Raw genomic sequence first — 18,881 nt, 5'->3', positions numbered from 1 at the left:
TTATTTAAACAAAAAAAAAAAGGAACTGTCCCTGGTCCTATTTTTAACTCCGTAATATTAATAAAATAATCTGTGTAGAAATTACTTGGAATTACATTAGCTTCTTTATGGTTGAATAACAGCCTTGGGAAGTTTATGCATTTCCAGAAGTATTTTCACCTCTCTGGGCCTCAATTTCTCCATCTGTAAAATGAGTTGGATTTCATGATTTCTGAGATCTTTAAGAGTGCCAGAATACTGTGATTCTGTTTTCCTTATTTTCCTTTAAGCTTCAGTTTCTGTTCCTGATCTAGATCTTTTTACCTCATCTTGTGAGATCATCAGGCAGAATTCCAGTTTGCTTAGCCTTACTGCTCTATAAGTTCGAGGAAGTATGTATGGCTTGTCATCCTTAATATAGATTCTTCTTTCATTATATTTGTTATCTGTTTGGTTTTATATGTGTTATGTATCTGCACAAATATATAAACTATATACATTCTACCTCACTTTTTTACATATGTAATAACGTGTATTCTTTTCATAGTGCAGATGCCTCTTCTGTCAAAGAGCTATTTTACTGAATTTCAAACTTATAGATTTAATACTATGATCCATTTTACATTAACCTCAAGCCTTTAAGTAGATTATATATAACTCCTGGCTACGTAAACATGGCCCATCAGTGTCTCCAAACTATTAGGGGGATCCGTAAATCCCAGATTTTTCCTGGTAGTATTTATTCTTTTCCCAATGGGTGGTACCATATTTGATCTAAGTAGCATTGTAATTGGGAAATGGAATTCCAGAGTAATAATACACCTCTCTCTCTCTCTCTCTCTCTCTCTCTCTCTCTCTCTCTTTTTCTCTCTCCCTCTTTCTCTTCCTCTCTCTCTCTCTTTCTCCCACACAGCTCTGATGACATTGATTATCGTGGTTCCACTACAACTCTTTCTCAGGCCCCAGTGACATCCTTTACAGTGAGTCAGGTGCATCCATCTTCCTCTTTGCCATGGCTAGGCAGTGGACAAACAAGCACTGGAGCTGGTGTGGTATGTATGCTGTTTATTACAGGTGCTGTTTTTGAACATAGTTTTCCTTTAAAATAATCTGCAGTTGGTTTAGTGGGTGAAAATTGTGTTTACTAGTAGTAATATCAGTTTAAGAAACTGATGTTTACTATTAGTGTTTGAGAAAATTTATCAGTAGTGTTACTAGTTAGGAATGTAAAATGTGTTTGCTTCATTGGACAGGGGAATTTTCCCCCATTCTCCCATTTTGTTTTGAAGAATCTGTAGGTTGTTATTGTGGTAGAGTATTGAAGGAGAGACAACTTGATTAATAGAGGTACTTCAGACTCTGCCATAGGTAGTGATCAGATGTGGGGAGAGCACATAGTTGTCCCAGAAAGAGACAAATGGTAGGGGCTTGAAAAGTGGTAGATTTAATCATAAGAGTAGAGTCTCAAGGAGACCCATAATGCTCCAGTTAAGAACATTCAAAAATAAAATAAAGAGAGGCAGCTAGATGGCGCAGTGGATAGAACACTGGCCCTGAAGTCAGGAGGACCTGAGTTCAAATCCGGCCTCAGACCAAACACTTGACACTTACTAGCTGTGTGACCCTGGGCAAGTCACTTAACTCCAATTGCCTAAAGAATAACATAAAATAAAATAAAATAAAGAAGGAATGAATGACACCCAGGGAACTTTATCTGAGTCTGCCTGGGAGATTATGTGGATAATTCAGCATTTTAAAACAAGAACAGGTTTTTGCCTTGCTTGATTGAATTTACCATCTGTACTTTGACTGTTCTATACTCTTGGAGAGGTCTTTGTCAATGAAGGGCAGGACCAGCTTGTTGGCTGTACTCACTGATTGAGGATTTCCTGTGACTTTTTTTTTTTTTTTTTTTTTTGCGTTGCAAATGTTAGAGTAATGCCCCAGCAGTTCAGCATTGGGTTAGTCAAAGCAGAATGCCAACAACAGTCTGGTGGCTAGTTGTAAAGCAATAGTTTTTGTTTTGTTTTGTTTTTTAACATTTTATGAGGCTTAAGAATAAACTTGTAAAAATGAACGCTTTATTTTTCACTTGAGATCTGATAATAGTTTTCATATGAAATGTCTACTTGAAATTCAAGCACCTTTTTAATGTTTTGCAGTAAAAAGGAAGTATCTTATAGTGGAAAGAGTCAATCCTGGTGATTTAAAAAAAAACAAAAACCAACAACAACCCCCAAATCTAGCTTGAGTCCTGGTTATGCCATTAACTAACTTTGCAATCTTATGTGAATCACTTAACCTTTCTTTGGCTTCTTATCCGTAAGTCAGACGGGGCTAATCTTCCCTATTCTATGTAGGTCACTAGTTTGTAATGAAAATCACATGAGGCCTAGTATATGTGAAAATGCTGAGGAAACTATTAAATTCTATGTAAAACTGTTAGTTATGGAATAAATTAATAGTTATTTAAGCCATGGGCTTCCTTTTGACAAATAAATTTAATACAAATTAATCTATAATGTTTTGACACCAGAAATTTAAATGAAACAATATTGTTTTATTAAAATTTGTAATTTATGCTACATCATTGTTATGATATAGGAATATTTATACTTGCTGCAAATAATTTTCCATTTAATTTCATGTGCAGAAAATTTGTTCCTTGAATGGAGAGTCTTTTTGTGTGTAGAGTCTATAGAAATATATTTGCAGTCAAAGTCTCTTTAGATGACCATTTGTTTAAATTAATTTCTTCCAGTATAATTTTACCACTAGCACAGCTTGGCCCAGCTTTGAAATGTAGCCCTTTTAGATAATGCCTTAAGTTGTGAACAATAATTTGTCATGAAATGGGGTAGGATGGGAAGGTTAGAAAAAAAGGAAGAATTGTATAATAAAGGGAAATGGGGTAAGGATAAAGTTACTCCTTTGCTCTTTGGCCTACTAGGTTCTCCTGAGGGGGGGGGTGTCATTCCCTAGTTTGTTTTATTATCTTTTATTTCTCCTAGCCATAGGAGTGCCATCCTCAGTCTTCATGCTGACCATTCTGGACCTTCCCTTAGAAAGCTGCTTTCTTCTAAATGGATTATACCACTGCTTTGTTTATAACCTTTCCCAACCTTCAGTGGAAACTTACCTGTCCTTTATCGTAGCCTCTGATTTGCTCTCCTCCACTCTGTGAGGAATCATCAATAAGAAAACACTTATTAAATAGCTACTATGTGCCAGGAACAGTGAATATTAAAAGTGAATCAATACCATCTTTCAAGGTGTTTAGGAATTATAGTTGTCCATTGTAATTTAATTTATAAGTTCAGCCCTCAATAGATTATTATAATATTTCCCTAAGCACTTTGCCTGCTGTTGGGATGGATTGCCTCGGGTGAACAGTAGTGCCTTAGTTATGTCTTTGGGGTTCCAACAATGAGACTTTAGTCATAGGCATGTTGAATCGACAGATAGATTAGCATAATTTTCTATTCTCTTTGAAAAATAAAACTATTGGGGCAGCTAGGTAGTGCAGTGGATAGAGCACTAGCCCTGAGTTCAAATCCAGCCTCAGACCAAACACTTGACACTAGCTGTGTGACCTGGGAAAGTCATTTAACCCCAATTGCCTAAAAAAATAAAATAAAACTACCAAAATATTAAACACAATCATTAGTATATTATTATATATACTACTATATATCTAGTATATCATATATACTACATATAGTATATCATATATAATACATATACTATATAATATATACTATATATACACTATAGTATATAATCTATATTATTACATATATTAATATATATTATGTATAGTATATTAAACACAACTAAATAGTATATTTAAAGGATAGCACAAAGAGTTTATTTCTTAAAATCACTCTGGCTGTCTTAGTCTGCTTTTTGCTAAGTTTTTGGTTTTGCCTTTTTGGTCTCTTCAGTAGCTTGAAAGGCCCTTGCTCTTCCTTCTCACTTTTTGTTCTTTTTCACTAAGAAGGAGAAGACCCTCAGGTGCATCATTCTAGCAGCAGTGTGTGCCTCATAATTATCTTTTGCAATCAGAAAGTATTCAACTGCTTTCCTTTTATATTATTTTAAAGAGTACCTTGCTTACAGGGCCTGTTAGGAGATAATCTGCATGTGTCTAAGTTGGTGGATGCATATTAATGGTAGTTAATTCAGTCGTACTTAGGGATCTGTAGAGTCAATGTCTTAGTTGTGATACTTCCCAAATCCTACCATGTAACCAGTTATTTATACTTTTGGCTCAGCCAGCCATATCAGAAGCATGTCAAATCATCCTCCCTTCCCTTTTCCCTACACCCTCCCGTTTTTTCCACACTTCTTCTCCTTTCTTGTTACTTAGCTGGGCTAACACCTTTCTTGTGGCTGATAGTTTTTTCAGATTCTCATGTTTCAGTCATTTGTGTGACCATACAATATAACCCTGCCACCCTAATTATTTAATTAACTTAATGGTGTTAAATCAATTCAAAAAGACCCCACGTCAGTTGCAAAGCTGCCATTTAGGGCTCCTCAAGAGCCATTTAACACATAGCCTTTAATGACCTTTAATGATTCTGCATTCAAAAACCTCATGTGAAAACATTATCTTTACATACATGAATTAAACTGAGAAATATTTGTGTAGTTAAACCTGCTTACTAAATCCATCCTTAATCTCTTTTGTTTATAACCAGAAGGTCATTAATGAAACTAAAAGTAACATATATAACATATTGAAGAATATTACCATATGTTGTTTATCCTTAGCAAAACTTACTAATATTGATTGTAAGGAGACTATACTTGAGCAGTCTATCATGAAGGAAAATAATAACTCACAATATGAAGGCCTCATGTGAATGAAAATTTGTACCATTTGTGACTTTTCTTTATTCAAAACAAAACAAAACCTTGAAACTTTACAGAGTTGACAGAATACCATTTGTGAAGTTACATAATCTCATTTTGAGAGGTAGTGTGATCAGTGGTGATTTGACTTGTCAGAAAAATTTCTAAACCTGTTACTTGGTGTATTTATCCTGGGAGAAAGAAGACCAGCCCTGTTAAAGAAAAGACTTTGCAGAGACCCTGGTCATTGTCTTCAAATATTTGAAGGACTTGTAGAAAAGAGGGCTCTTTCTTTGTAGCTTTCAGCAGAACTTCCACCTCATAATTGGGAGGCATATTTTCATTCACTGCAAAGGAACAATTCTTAAACATTTGTCCCAAAATGAAATGGTTTGTCTTGTAAGCTAGTAAGATCCCTGTCACCAGAAGTATTCAAGTATAGGCAAAATATTGTAGAGGAGGTGCCTTGTTGAGTAGGAAATTGAACTGGATGGCCTCTTAGAGGTCCCATCTAAGTCTTGAAATTCTGCCATTCAGGTAACCTTTTCTTCCTCCTCCTTTAGTACAGGTAGTAGTTGGGGTTAAAGGGCAAGATGTTTTTAAAGCAAACAAGGTAGGCAGGGCTGTGGGTAGATTTGCCCTGGTGAGCTCAGGGGCTTCACTGCTTATTCAGGCCAAGCCTGCAGTAGCCCCTAGGGAATGGCTTTTGAGCCACATGAAAACAATGTCTTTAAATTGTGTGGGTTAAAGAAGGGTGGAGGGGAGGGGGAAAATCACATGTGCCACTACTTTTTGTACACAGATGATTTCTGTAATGTATGTAAATTGTGAGGAAGCAAATCTCTCAAGATTAGAATTCATCCAGAAGCTTGTGCTTATCTTTTCCTGAGGAACATGAGTCAAATTTATTTCTTTAATACATTCCCTTTAAAGCTTATGAAAAGAAATCTTCATAACGTCAAGAGAATGACTTCACATCCTGTCCATCAGTACTGTAAGTCTCTTATTTATCATCTAGTCAATACAAGTAAGAATATCTTCTTCACCTTGTGAATGGAATATCGTTAGTGTACTCACAAGTCCTAGATCCAGTCAGAAGGTATGGGTTCATGGGGCCTTGCTTTGCCATTTATTGGCTGCGGTTCTTTGGACGGGTCTTACAGTGACGTTTGTGAGCCCCATCTATAAAGTAGGGATGGGTCATGTGTGTCTGGTAGAACTATAAACTCTGAAGCCCTATGAATACCAGCTATTATATTGGAAAAACCTTTTGTTTCATCATTAGTGATTTCCTTCTCTGTGTTTCAGATCTGACAGGAGCTCAGGATGGCAGCGTACGAATGTTTGAATGGTCTCGACCACAGCAGCTGGTGTGCTTCCGCCAAGCAGGCAATGCAAGAGTTACTAGGATGTATTTCAATTCACAAGGGAACAAGGTCAGTTCTTGGTGATAAATGTCTAAATCTTCCTAAAAATTGCACCCAGATGGCAATAAGTGAGGATGTAAATTTGAAAAGGAATAGCATGGCCCTTGAGATGGCAATTGACAAGCATTGATTAAGGGCCTTCCTTTTGGATACAGTGGCAAAAATGAAGTAATTATTGCCTTTAGGGAGCTCACATTCCATATGTGTTGTTTCATGAGCTATGTGTAAATCCATGATATCTGATTTGGATTTTTAATTAGGTAACCAATTAAGAGGAATTAAAATCCTTTTTATTTAAAAAACATCTCTTCTCTTGGGCAGTGTGGTGGGTGATGTTACTGTATCTATTCTGAGGTAGGGTCAGACTTTTGAAAGAGACCTTAGTCTAAAGTTCCAGTTGACCCAGAATGGAGGGACAACTTACAGTAGGTGAGGACAAGCAGTTAGGAATTATAGAGACTTATTATACTTAGATATTTGGGAGGATAGATGACACCAAAATGGAATTATGAAGGAAAATGTTATTAAAGTTGAATATGTATATCTTGCTTTCCCCATAAATACTTCAGTCAGTGGAATAAAGGACTGGAGAACATAGATCTTTTAATATTTTATCATTCTTGCAGTGTGGTGTTGCAGATGGAGAGGGTTTTCTGAGTATTTGGCAAGTAAATCAAGCTGTATCCAATCCCAAACCTTATCTGGTAAGTAACATGAAAAATATCCAAGGCATGTTCACATGACATTTAGTTTGTTAAGGCCCGTATAGTGAGAGAATGACTTGAGCCAGGAGACATGGAGCTAGCTACAGATGTTACTTTGAAATGTTGTCCTGGATATAGTACCTGGTTGTGTCTATTGATCCCTTTTTCAAAGCTTGATAGGGGACTATTACTAAATTAGGTCAGCGGCTTCATTCTATGCCCTTCTGTCTTGTCCTTGATTCTGCACTGTCTCACATATTCCTTAAACTCTTTGAGCCTTACTAAGATCGTATCAGGACTCTACCTCACAGAGTCATTAGGAAGAAAGCACTTGTTAACCTTAAACTAGATCTTTGCTTAAAATTGCCTTTTAAGGCTGTAGCGTACTTTAAAAGTTAGATAATGGACCAGGTAATCACTCAGGTCCCTTCTAGCTCTAACATTCTGTGATTCTGTGATCTGCTTTGGTAAACTTTTGTTCAGGCTTTATCTGTGTTAGGAAGTTTTGATGTTCTACTTCTGATCATGTAGTTGTCTAGGGATTTATTTGGGTTTTCCATGTTAAGAGTGCATATAGATGGGTGTCATAGAATCTCAGAGCTTGAGAGGAACCTCTGAAGTCATATAGTTTGATCACTACCTGAGCAGGAATCCCCTTTACAACAGTCTGACTAGTGGTCATCTAGCCCCTAGTTAAATATTTCCAATGATTTCTTGCCTCTCACTGGCAGACTTGCTGGCCTGTGCCCATTGTCCTGTCCACATTATTTCATCATTCCATTTCCTTCTTTAACCTTCTGCAATCTATCTGGCTTTTGTCCCTCTCATTTTAAGGAAATGGTTTTGTCCAGGCTTATCAGAGACCTTTTCAAATCCAAGAGCCTTTCAATCTTCTGTCTTCTGGATTTCTACTGCATTTGACAGTGTTCTCCCTAGCTCCTTAAAATTCAGTCCCTTTCCTTTATATCAGTACATTATACTGATCTTGACTGCTTTCCTCTCTGTTAGTTAATTGGCTCCTCTCCCTGCCTTTTAAGTATGACAGATTTCTGTAACATGTATTAATTTAACCTTTTATTAATCCATATTTGATCCATTGTAATTTACTAATTTCTTGATAAATTATCAAAAATGGAGAGCTTGTCGTTATCAACTGTTATGTAAGCTTTTTCCCCTCAGTGCTTGCTCAATATCTCTAGAAAAATTGAAGGACTATTTATTTGGAATGGAGATTAAATCTTTAGGGCCTCAAAGGGTCAAATTAGAAACTATGAGTAGAGATTACAGGAGGCAGATTTCAGCTCAAGCTAAAGAACATCCTTGACTCTTTTACCCACCCAGCTACCATACTCTCTCCATTTTCCCCCTCACTGTTAAACTTTTAAAAATTGTCTAAACCTAATGCTTTTGCTTCTTCACTATTCATTCTTCCTTCAACTTCTACTCTGGCTTCCCCCACCACCCTATTGAAATATTCTCTCAGAGGTCAGTAATGACACCCTAATCTCTAAATCTAACATCCCATATTCAGTCATCATCCTTTTCAGCTTTCTGCAGCTTTTGACAGTGCTGATCACCCTCTTCGACTAGATAATTTTCTTTCCTTGGGTTTAGATTCACCACCTTTTCCTGGTTCTTCTTCTTCTGCCTCCTTAATGCTTCTTTGCTGTCTTTTTTTTCTTACTGACCCGTTATGTTTCCTGAATCCTTAATGCAGATGTTCCCCAAAGGTTTGTTTTTGTGCCTCTTTCCTCTATAGATGCATTCTCTCTCTTGCCATTGGTTATTCCCATGGCTTTAAATATCACTTCTGTGCAGGTGATACACTCCCAATTTCTTTCTGTAGTGTTCTGACTTGATTGTTTTTCTCTGTGGTTTCACCATTTATCCTATGTCCCATTTTTGAAACCCTGGAGTTATTTGATCCTTTCCCTCTTCATACCCAGTTATGTGCTTGTTGATTCAGCCTCTGTAACATGTCTCAGCATGAATCCCTTTCCCCCTGTATTCTGTTCTCATTACCCATTATAGCCTCTCATTGCCACTGTAATGGAAATATAGCAATAGTCTCCTAAAAGGTCTCTCCACCTTCATGGTCTCCTTTCTAGTCCATCCTTCATTATACTTTAAGATTAATCTTTTTTTTTTTTTTTTTAGTCCATAGATCTAGTCATGTCACTTTTCTATTAAAAAAACCTTTAATCCCAGTTAGCTTTCAAGTTAAATTTTAAACTCCTTCTCTCACTCTCTCTTTCCTTCTCTTTCCCCTCTCCCTCCCCCTTCCCTTCCCTCCCATCTCTGTTTGTGTCTCTCATCATCCAAATCAATGCTGTTTACTTTATGAAAGTTTACCTGATGCCCTTTCCTTCCCTGTTGAACTTCACATCACATTCCTTAAAAAAAAAACAAAACTCAACTCTTTTAATGCCTTATTTATTTTAATTTCTTTTTATGTCTTACTTCCTTCCTAGATGGCAGACTTCAGAAGTTTTAGACTATGCCTTATGTCAGTCCTAGCATAAATGGTTCTGTAAAGACAAATGTTTGTTGAATGAGTGAATTCCATTAGTTAAAATTATCAAAAAATGCAACAGGCTGCCTTATAAGGTACTGAATTCTCTGTCAGGATAAGAATTCAAAGGCTGTTTAATCATATGTCAAGGATATTACAGATATTGAGTAGGAGATGGTCTTTAAGTGACTTGTAAGATCCTTTATCAATGCTAAGATTGAAAAGGCCTTTAGGCCCTCCCAGGCATAAGCAGTCATAAAAATGGCTAAATAGGACATGTCCATCCTTGAGGACTAGACAGAGAAGTTGTCAGGTGCATAGAATAGGTCTTGATTAGTCAGCAGGAATGAAGGAACCTACCGTAGCTTGAGAGAAAATACATTTTTGGAGAAACTAATTCAAAAGTAACTGGCATTTCCCACAGAATCTTATCAAAATAATAATAAATGGCCAAACCAGTCTAACCATAGGATTAATTAATAATGCTTTGCATCCTTTTAAAGCATTTATAACTTAAGGCAAGCATGTTTTCATTTAAGCATGCAAAAAGAGAGAAAGAATGTACTGGTCACTGTTTCTGTGGTGTGTGACACTGGAATGGAATAATCCCCTAACATGCCCTAGATTTTTACATGTTTATGAATCTCTTTTAGTTACCATATTATTGCACATTTCTCAGATACTGTGAGATGTCTTTATGCCACTTCCTCCTTTCTATAATAATGACTTCAGAAAAGATGTTGTAGCCATTATGCTTGATGTGTTACTAGCAGAACTGTATACATATTTGATTTTAAAGAATTTTGATATTTACTGATATTTTAGATGTGTAGCTAAGACAGATCACTCTTGTTTCCTGCAGAGTTGGCAGTGCCACAGTAAAACCACAAGTGACTTTGCATTTATTACCTCCTCAAGTCTAGTTGCCACATCTGGACAGTCCAATGACAACAGGTATGTTGGTCAGCCTTCCCACATCCTCCTTCCCCACTTCCCCCCATCCCATAAACACAATAGGAAGTAACTAGAGTTTAGTAAAAAAGCAGTTCTTGTCAAAAAGTAGACATAGTAACAGTTGGCTTCGTATCTTAGTGGCTGTACGGTGTAGGTGCTTGGAGGGTTGGCCTTGGAGTCAGGAAGACTTGAACTCAAGTCTTGCCTCTGATACATACAGGCTGTATGAAAATGGGCAAGTTACATACCTTTTGGTACCAAGGACCAGAGGTAACCAGAGACTAAAGGTTACAGATGAGTTGATAGTCTGCTTCAGTGAAGGGCTTTCCCTCTACTAGACCAATTATCGACAACAAAAAAGAAAGCCTTGCCTTACAGTAACAATATCTGCCTTTTGGGAAATATCTCATTCCAAAGAGGACCTTGTAAGAAAAAAATGACATATCAACAGACAAAGTTTTTCAGATTTTGTTGCTGCTGTTAATACTACAGGGTTATACTTAAACAGGTGATACTTAAAGTGGGTGACCTACATTCTATATATAGATGTCAATGCAATTCAGTAATTTAAATTTTTCATTGGAAATGTTTACAAACAAAAGGACACTTTTTAAGATGGGATTTGCCCATGATGATGCTTATGTTTTTGTTTGTTTGTTTTTACAAGAAATGTGTGCCTGTGGGATACACTTACATCACCTGCAAATAGTCTCATTCATGGTAAGTGAAATTAAGACTTGAACTTTAATGATATACTGAAAAATACTGCTCATTTGAATTTTGATTAGGGAATCAAGTTGGGAAGTGTGTTCATGGGTTGAAGGTAAAGAAATGTTTACATTGCATGACTGAAAAACTGAAACTAGCAGGATTACTAAAATTACTGCCTCGTTGTGTACATAGGTTTTGATTGCCATAGAAAATCAAACTGCCTAAAATGAAGTATTCTAGTTTTGTGCTCATCAAAAAGTATGGAAAAGTAGATCTTTAATAGAATGAGAATTAGTATGGAGTAGTGGAAAGAGAGTGGACTTGGCGTCTGGAGACCTGATTTAAAATCCTATGTCAGACATTTCCTAGAGATATGAGCATGAGCAAGTAACCAGGCCTCAAGTTTCTTCCCTTGTAACAAAAAAAAAAAAAAAAAAAAAGGCAATAGTACTTACACTGTGCCACAGCATTGTTGTGAGAAAAGTTTTTTTTTTTAAACTTAGTGCCAGATAAATTGAATTGTTTATCACTATTAGTTATTTTTTAGTTGATGGAATGGAGGTAAGTTTTTATTTTGTCATAAACTTACTGCTAGAAGTGGCATCCAATTAAAAAAAAACAGTGAATATCTGTGATAATCTCATGCATATAATCTCATGTTTATCTTCTAGTTTAATGTTGATTTTCATCTTTGCTTTATTAAATTGATGATTTGTTAGCACAGATGGCTGATTCAAAAGTTATTCATACATCAGTAACTTGTCATTTCCCACTTATTAAGTTATATTTAATTTTATTTTTGTGATATTCCATATTTTCTACTTCTACAGTCTTTCAACTCTCCTACTGGGAAAAGAATTCATGAATAGGACAGGATAGATAGATAATAGGATAAAAGAAGTGTGAGGCTTTTGTATAGTCTTTTAAGTCTTCAACCTTTAATGTTTGTTTCTTAATTCTGAACCATATTTTCCAACATATTTTTGCTGTCTTCATATATATTTACCTTTACATTAAAATCACCAGCTATTGAGGTGTACGTTAACTTAGTTTGCAGATGTTTGTGCATAAGATTCAGTAATCTTTATGGTGGGCTTTTTTGCTTTTGCTCCTTATGAGCATTGCTAGGGAAGAAAACCAAGGGTCCCTTGAACTTAGGTTTCTTGTTGCCATTCCATTGCCTCTTCCAATTCCATTATTTGACCCTCTAAGGAGAACCTTACTTTTTTTGCAACTTATATCTTATAATTTCATTTATAATGAAAGATGGCCTTTTCACCTTTCTCTCACAAGGAGGTGTCTACACAAGGTGGGATGGGTGACTTGCTCATATGGTATGACCTTAATTGGTCCTTACCTTATTGGTCCCTTGCTCTTTCTGGAGATGACAGGGAGTTCAAATCCGCTCACTTTTACCTGTTTCTTCTTTGCCAGGTGTTGATTCATTCTAGATCTGCTACTGTTTCTGAAAAAAGGCCAAGATCCATTGTTTGGGACAGGTTGTTTTAAAATTGACAGAGGGTGTATGTGAGGCAGTAGTTCAGAATTGAGAAGGCCTTTTTCTCTTTGGTGTCTTTTCCCCCATCTTTAAAACATCTGCAGCCTCCGAATTTTTCTTCAGTTTATACTTTTGGGTTTAAAATGTCATTTACTTTTCCTAACATTTCACAACATCCTATTTTTTCTTCTTTAATTTTTCTTATTTAAAAGAATAAAATTTTATGACCAAAAAGGAGATAGAGAATATTATGAAGTGCAAAATGGATAACTTTGATTACATTAAATTAAAAAATTTTTGCACAAAGCCAATGCAACCAAGATTAGAAGGAAAGTAGAAAATTGGGAAAGAATTTTACAACCAGTCTCTCTGATAAGGATCTCATTTCTAAACCATATAGAGAATTAAGTCAAATTTATAAGAATACAAATCATTCCCCAATTGATAAATGGTCAAAGGATATGAACAGGCAGTTCTTAAAGTCATCTATAGTCATATGAAAAAATGCTCTAAATCACTGTTGATTAGAGAAATGCAAATCAAAACAACTCTGAGATACCACATCATACCTATCAGATTGGCCAACATAACAAAACAGGAAAATGATAAATGTTGGAGAAGATGTGGGAAAATTGGAACCCTAATGCATTGTTGGTGGAGTTGTGAAATGATCCAGCCATTTTGGAGAGCAATTTGGAACTATGCCCAAAGGGCTATAAAAATGTGTGTACTCTTTGACCCAGCAATAGCACTTCTAGGGCTATATCCCAAAGAGATCATACAAATGGGAAAAGGACACACATCTGCAAAAATATTTATAGCAGCTCTTTTTGTGGTGGCAAAGAATTGGAAATTGAGAGGATGCCCATCAATTGGGGAATGGCTGAACAAGTTGTACTATATGAATGTAATGGAATACTATTTGTGCTATAAGAAATGATGAACAGGCAGACTTCAGAAAAACTTGGAAAGACTTGTATGGTCTGATGCTGAGTGAAGTGAGCAGAACCAAGAGAACTTTGTACACAATAACAGCCATGCTGTGTGATGACTAATATTGATAGACTTAGTCCTTCTCAGCAATACAAGGATCTAAGACGTCTCCAAAAGTTTTATGATAGAAAATGCTATCCACACCCAAAGAAAGAACTGTGGAGTTTGAATGCAGATGGAAGCACGCAATTTGCTCTTTTTTTTGTCTTCTGTTTTGTTTTGTTTCCTCTTTCTGGTGGTTCCTCCTGTTGGTTCTAATTCTTCCTTACAACATCACGGAATGTATATGTATAGCCTATATCAGATTTGCATGCTGTCTTGGGGAGGGAGGGAGAGAAAAATTTAAAACTCAAAAGCTTAGGGAAGTGATTGTTGATAAATCAAAATAAATTAATTTTAAATAAAAGAATAAAATTTTATTTAAAAAAAGATATGCCTTTGAATTGAAAAAGAAAAGATTTCAGTAGCTTCTGTGAAATGTGAATAATAGATATTAAGCTTCATCAGATTTACCACAGTAGAAATGTTAATGTTAAACATTTGTTTACATTCTTCCTCAGGCTTCACCTGCCATGAGCATGGTGCCACAGTGCTTCAGTATGCACCTAAACAGCAACTTTTAATCTCTGGAGGCAGGAAAGGATGGGTCTGTATATTTGACATCCGGCAAAGACAAATAATTCATACATTCCAGGCCCATGACTCAGCTATTAAGGCTATGGCTCTGGACCCCTGTGAGGAATATTTTACTACAGGATCAGCAGAGGGGAACATAAAGGTAATTCCATGTGGTTCAGGTTCATTGTAAAAATCAAAGGAGATAATGCATGGGAAGTGCTTTGTGAACTTTAAAGTGATATATAATTTTGAGCTATTATTAATAATTAAGAAAACAGAAATTATTGAATTATGTAATGCTAGACATAGTCTGGGGAAAAACTTAATGCTTTCAAAATGTGGTGACTTGCTACAGAAAACACTGATTTGTAGCCATATGTTTAAAATGTTTAAGTTGCAAAATTAGTTTCCTTTAGATTATTTGTGGTGATGTTAACAAGTATGCCTCTTAACTGTTTTCCACAGGTTAGTCATTTTAAAAAGATATTTGAATGTTCATTTGGTAGCAATATGACTGATTTCACCTGTTAAGTGTGTTTGTAATTTCCAGATAATTTTGTGAGTTAGTACAATATCCCAATTATTTGTGGGCAGATTTTCCTAAAAAACTCTTTCAGTAGAGGTTGGAGGAGGGAAGCCCAGACTCAGGAGTTGTCTGACACTATGAGACTCTCTCCTTCCATCTGGGCCTGCTGGTGCTTGGAGACGAGGTTTGGCCCTGAGCAAGAGCGAAATAAGGAGCCCTTCATTCACAAAGACTTTTACCTCGGAGCAAGCTCAGTTTTTGCTTCTAGTGCCTTTGGCTTGTTATACCCTTCATGCCCCATCTCTTTCCTGAGTCCCTGGCCATTTGTTCTTTAGTTTCCTCTGGATTCCTTATCTCTGCCTTAGCTGATCTCTCTAGACTTTCTCTTTGGCCTACTTGATTTTTGGAATGCCCTAACCTATTATGTGTGACCCTTCACTTCTTCTCCCCATGTCATATCTCAGTATCGAAATCTTGTCATTGAATAGAGCTGTGGTTCCAGAGTGTTCCAGGGCAAGAATCAGGGAAGTGGCGACCTACTGACCATGTGATCCTCTGATTTTAATTAGTCTTGGTGGGACCTATCATCTATGCCAAGGCCAATTTACTGGGCAAATCTTTAAGAATTCTCCATGATTGTTCAGGATTTCAAATCATCTAACAACACACAGATTGTTATCCTTAGTGGTATATTTCTAGGTGCTTCTTTAATTGTTCCTGTCTCTGTTGATGAACCTGTATTGTCATCTTGAGAGGCAGACAGGAGTCCGAAGGTCTCTTCCCTCTCCCTTCCAAACAAACAAATACATATCAGTTGCTCTGGGTAAAGAAGAATTGTTAGGCAATTTGTCATTTTTTGTCCTTGCCTGAGGCTGTGGCATTTGCCATTAACGGACAAAGGGAACTGGGCAACCTTTCTCCCGAGTAGTGGATGATGCTGACCTTGCCTTGGCCTCCAGAGTTGGAGCATACGGAGCATAAGAGCGACTCAGCCATATTTCTTCTCTCCCTACCAATGTTGCCCTAGCGTAGAGAGTGGGAGACCAGTGAAGAGTGATGGCAGCTTGGTGGTTATTGGAAAGTGACCCTGTTCTATTCAAACTGGTCTCCTTCACACACTCCAAGCTTAGTCCTGTCATCATACATAGCACCTGACACCTTGTAGGCTTATAAATATGCATTGATTGATTGATTATGTTCTTTCTTCTGTCTGAAATGTTTTCTTTTGCTTATCTATATCCCACCTTGTCAGAAGAGAGAATATCTAAGGATAAATCAAGTGGGCGGATCTTTGAATTGAAAAAAAAATTCCATAATTTCTGTGTAATTTTAAATATGAATGAAAGATCTTAAGCTTCATAGGATTGTGACTGAGACTTTTGATGTTGTTGCCAAGTAAAGCTGTTTGGGAAAGAGGCATGTCAGTGTTAGAGAAGCTGCACTGTGTGGGAATGTGGAAATTTAATTGGAGAAGTTGGGAAAGTGGGGAAGGGAACCTTGATTGGAACAATATAACAGTTTCTATTGTTTCATTTCTTAAATTAAATTAAATTCTTAATAACTGAAAGTTTCTTCAACTAATTTTATAATACCCTCTTTTCAAATAGGTGTGGAGATTGACAGGCCATGGCTTAATTCATTCATTTAAAAATGAACATGCCAAACAATCCATATTCAGAAATATTGGGGCTGGAGTCATGAAGATTGAAATAGTTCCAGGCAATCGACTTTTCTCCTGTGGAGCAGATGGCACACTGAAGATGAGGGTTTTACCCAATGCTTTTAACATCCCCAATAGCATTTTTGACATTCTGTAAACTTATGGATTTGGGCATTATTTTTATATGTACCTTTCAATTTTTAAAAAGCTGCAGTAGTATCCAGTAAGAGAACTAATTGTGCTTTCTGAGCTGTTTTTGACAAATTGAAAACAGTACAAAATACTGCAAATCTTTGTTCACATCGAATTTGATTAAAGCAGCTGACTTATTTTGAGCATTGCCTGCCTCTCTCTATAGGCAGGTAGGATGGCTGTGCATGCACTGTATTGTAATGACTTAATGTATTGAAAAATTATACCTAGTGTAGTGAAGGGTTAGCATTCTTTATGGCATTTACCAACCTGTTTCAGAAAGCAATAGCAACTAACAGGCCACAGTGGTGAAAAGCACTGTGATAAAATAAAATCCTAAAATGTTGATACTGATTCAGGTTCTTCTTCCAGTTCTTGCCACTGATTGAAAGCATGCCTGCAATTTTCTTATTTGTTGTAATGAAGGATAGGATCTTGTTAATGAAGGTATTAGGAGTTCCAGGTCACCAGACAAAAAACAAAAAACATTTAACTATGGAACAGAGTAAACCATGTACTGCAGAGAGAGACCCATCTGTTTTTTTCTGCTGAAATTTTTTTCCTTTTAGTGTTTCTACTGGGTTAGTATTGTAACCTGCACATAAACGCGAACTTAAATGCAATGTTTTCTTTCCGGTTCGTACATTCACGTTTTTTTGACTGCTAGATTTTCTATTTAAATACTTGCCTTCACATTAGGAATGTAACATGTGAACATGGAATATTTGTAAGTGAACCAAAACTTGTTTTCTTAGTCCAGTTTAGTACTTTTTTCTTGTATCCAAGAAAAAAAAAAGATACCACTTTTAAAGCTATATTAAAATCACACCAATGGAGCGTACAATGCCACACTTCAAATGAATGTTGGGCTTTTTTGTGGCCAGTTAACAAATAGTTGATGAGATTGGTGATATTATTTATTACCACCACATATTGTATAAACTATGCAGAGTTAAATATTATTTGCTTGTAATATATTTGCAAATGTTGTCATATTTTGATGTAATTCCTTGGTTATGACCAAAAATGTTCTTGAGATATTGGAACTGGTGTCTGTGTATTTAAATGTTAACCAGCAAATTGTCTTATTATGTTAATGAGAATGTCAATGCTTGTTCAGTAATAGTAAGATGTAATGGCATAGCAGCACCTTTCTTTGAAAGCTATGTGAAGTACAGACTGTGAAATACATATGTAAAAGAAAAATAAATGTTGTTTGTTAAAGTTTCACCTTGGTACGTTTGTTAAATTCAAGCAGACCAGTTTTACCACCTTTTGCCTGCAACTTCTTTGGCAACCTGGGACAACTTTTCAATTTGCTTGAGCCTCAAATGAATAAAGGCTGAGCTCATTAGTTTCCTTTAGTATCTAGTGCTACTAGGCTTAATAAGTGAGAAATCTGCTGTGTGGATACTGTTTTAGGTGCCTGACATCAGTGGGAGAACAGTTTCAAGCATTTGTTAGAAAATAAGATTGCTTTATCTCCAAGTGACCATGGACCTTTGACCCAAAAGTAGTCACTGAAACCTACTTCTTGGGTTTAAAAGAAACTGATCTTAGAGGTGGCCAATCCCATCTCTTTTTAATCCTTTACTTAAAACCTCTGAACCTTGGGGAAATACGGATTCAATAGAACTTAGAAAAAAAGGCAAAAACGGGAGAGTGGGGATCTTCTTGCATGTTAAGTTGAAAACAGAAACAACAAAGTGTTGCAAATAGGTCTTTGACAACTTCAAGGAGAAGGTATTTGTAACTTTAGTAGCACACTTTATTTTCAAAATCCCACCTTTTTCATCCTTAACATTTTTAGAAGAAAGAATTATCACCAACCCAATTTATAAAAATAGAAGGGAGTGGTGGCCTGACTTGTCAATCAGATTTTTAAAATGTGACTATTTAATGAGGTTTTTATTTCTGAATATGGGTCCATAGTAACTGGGGAATTTCTACCAATTCTAACAAAGGAATGAAATCACACAAGAGCTGTCCAAGGAAATTCTGAAAAAAAGTCAACTTTCCAATTCTATCCTTTTGTTCAGCTTTTTCTGCCCTCTACTCTACCCTAGGAGTGATCTACATCAGTTGTGTCATAACTCAAGTAGCAACAGGTGCCACTAACCTGTACAGAAGGATCCCTGTGGACTCATATTGACTTAGAAAACCACATATTGACATTATACATGTGAAGTGCAAAACATATTTCCATATTAGCCATGTTACAAAGAAAAATAGTGAAAAGAAAAAGTCTTC

General features: G+C 36.3%; 1 protein-coding gene across 2 annotated transcripts in view; it reads left to right on the top strand.

Annotated features, from left to right (window-relative positions):
- Positions 1 to 17,861, top strand: part of DMXL2 (Dmx like 2) — a 152,085-nt gene extending 134,224 nt beyond the window's left edge. For both annotated transcript variants that reach the window (XM_027840803.1, XM_027840802.1), the window contains exons 37-44: positions 893 to 1,031; positions 5,770 to 5,830; positions 6,145 to 6,272; positions 6,890 to 6,967; positions 10,342 to 10,433; positions 11,101 to 11,153; positions 14,196 to 14,413; positions 16,387 to 17,861. In XM_027840803.1, coding sequence (XP_027696604.1) covers positions 893 to 1,031; positions 5,770 to 5,830; positions 6,145 to 6,272; positions 6,890 to 6,967; positions 10,342 to 10,433; positions 11,101 to 11,153; positions 14,196 to 14,413; positions 16,387 to 16,596 — 979 coding nt within the window. In that variant the 3' untranslated portion in view covers positions 16,597 to 17,861. The remainder of the gene's footprint in view (positions 1 to 892; positions 1,032 to 5,769; positions 5,831 to 6,144; positions 6,273 to 6,889; positions 6,968 to 10,341; positions 10,434 to 11,100; positions 11,154 to 14,195; positions 14,414 to 16,386) is intronic.
- The last annotated feature ends 1,020 nt before the right edge of the window (positions 17,862 to 18,881 follow it).

The sequence above is a fragment of the Vombatus ursinus genome, unplaced genomic scaffold, assembly GCF_900497805.2.
Source record: "Vombatus ursinus unplaced genomic scaffold, bare-nosed wombat genome assembly UNPS02014848.1, whole genome shotgun sequence".
Taxonomy (NCBI): Eukaryota; Metazoa; Chordata; class Mammalia; order Diprotodontia; family Vombatidae; genus Vombatus; species Vombatus ursinus.
Note: the sequence above shows the minus strand (reverse complement) of the source record. Positions and strands in the feature narration are given on the sequence as shown.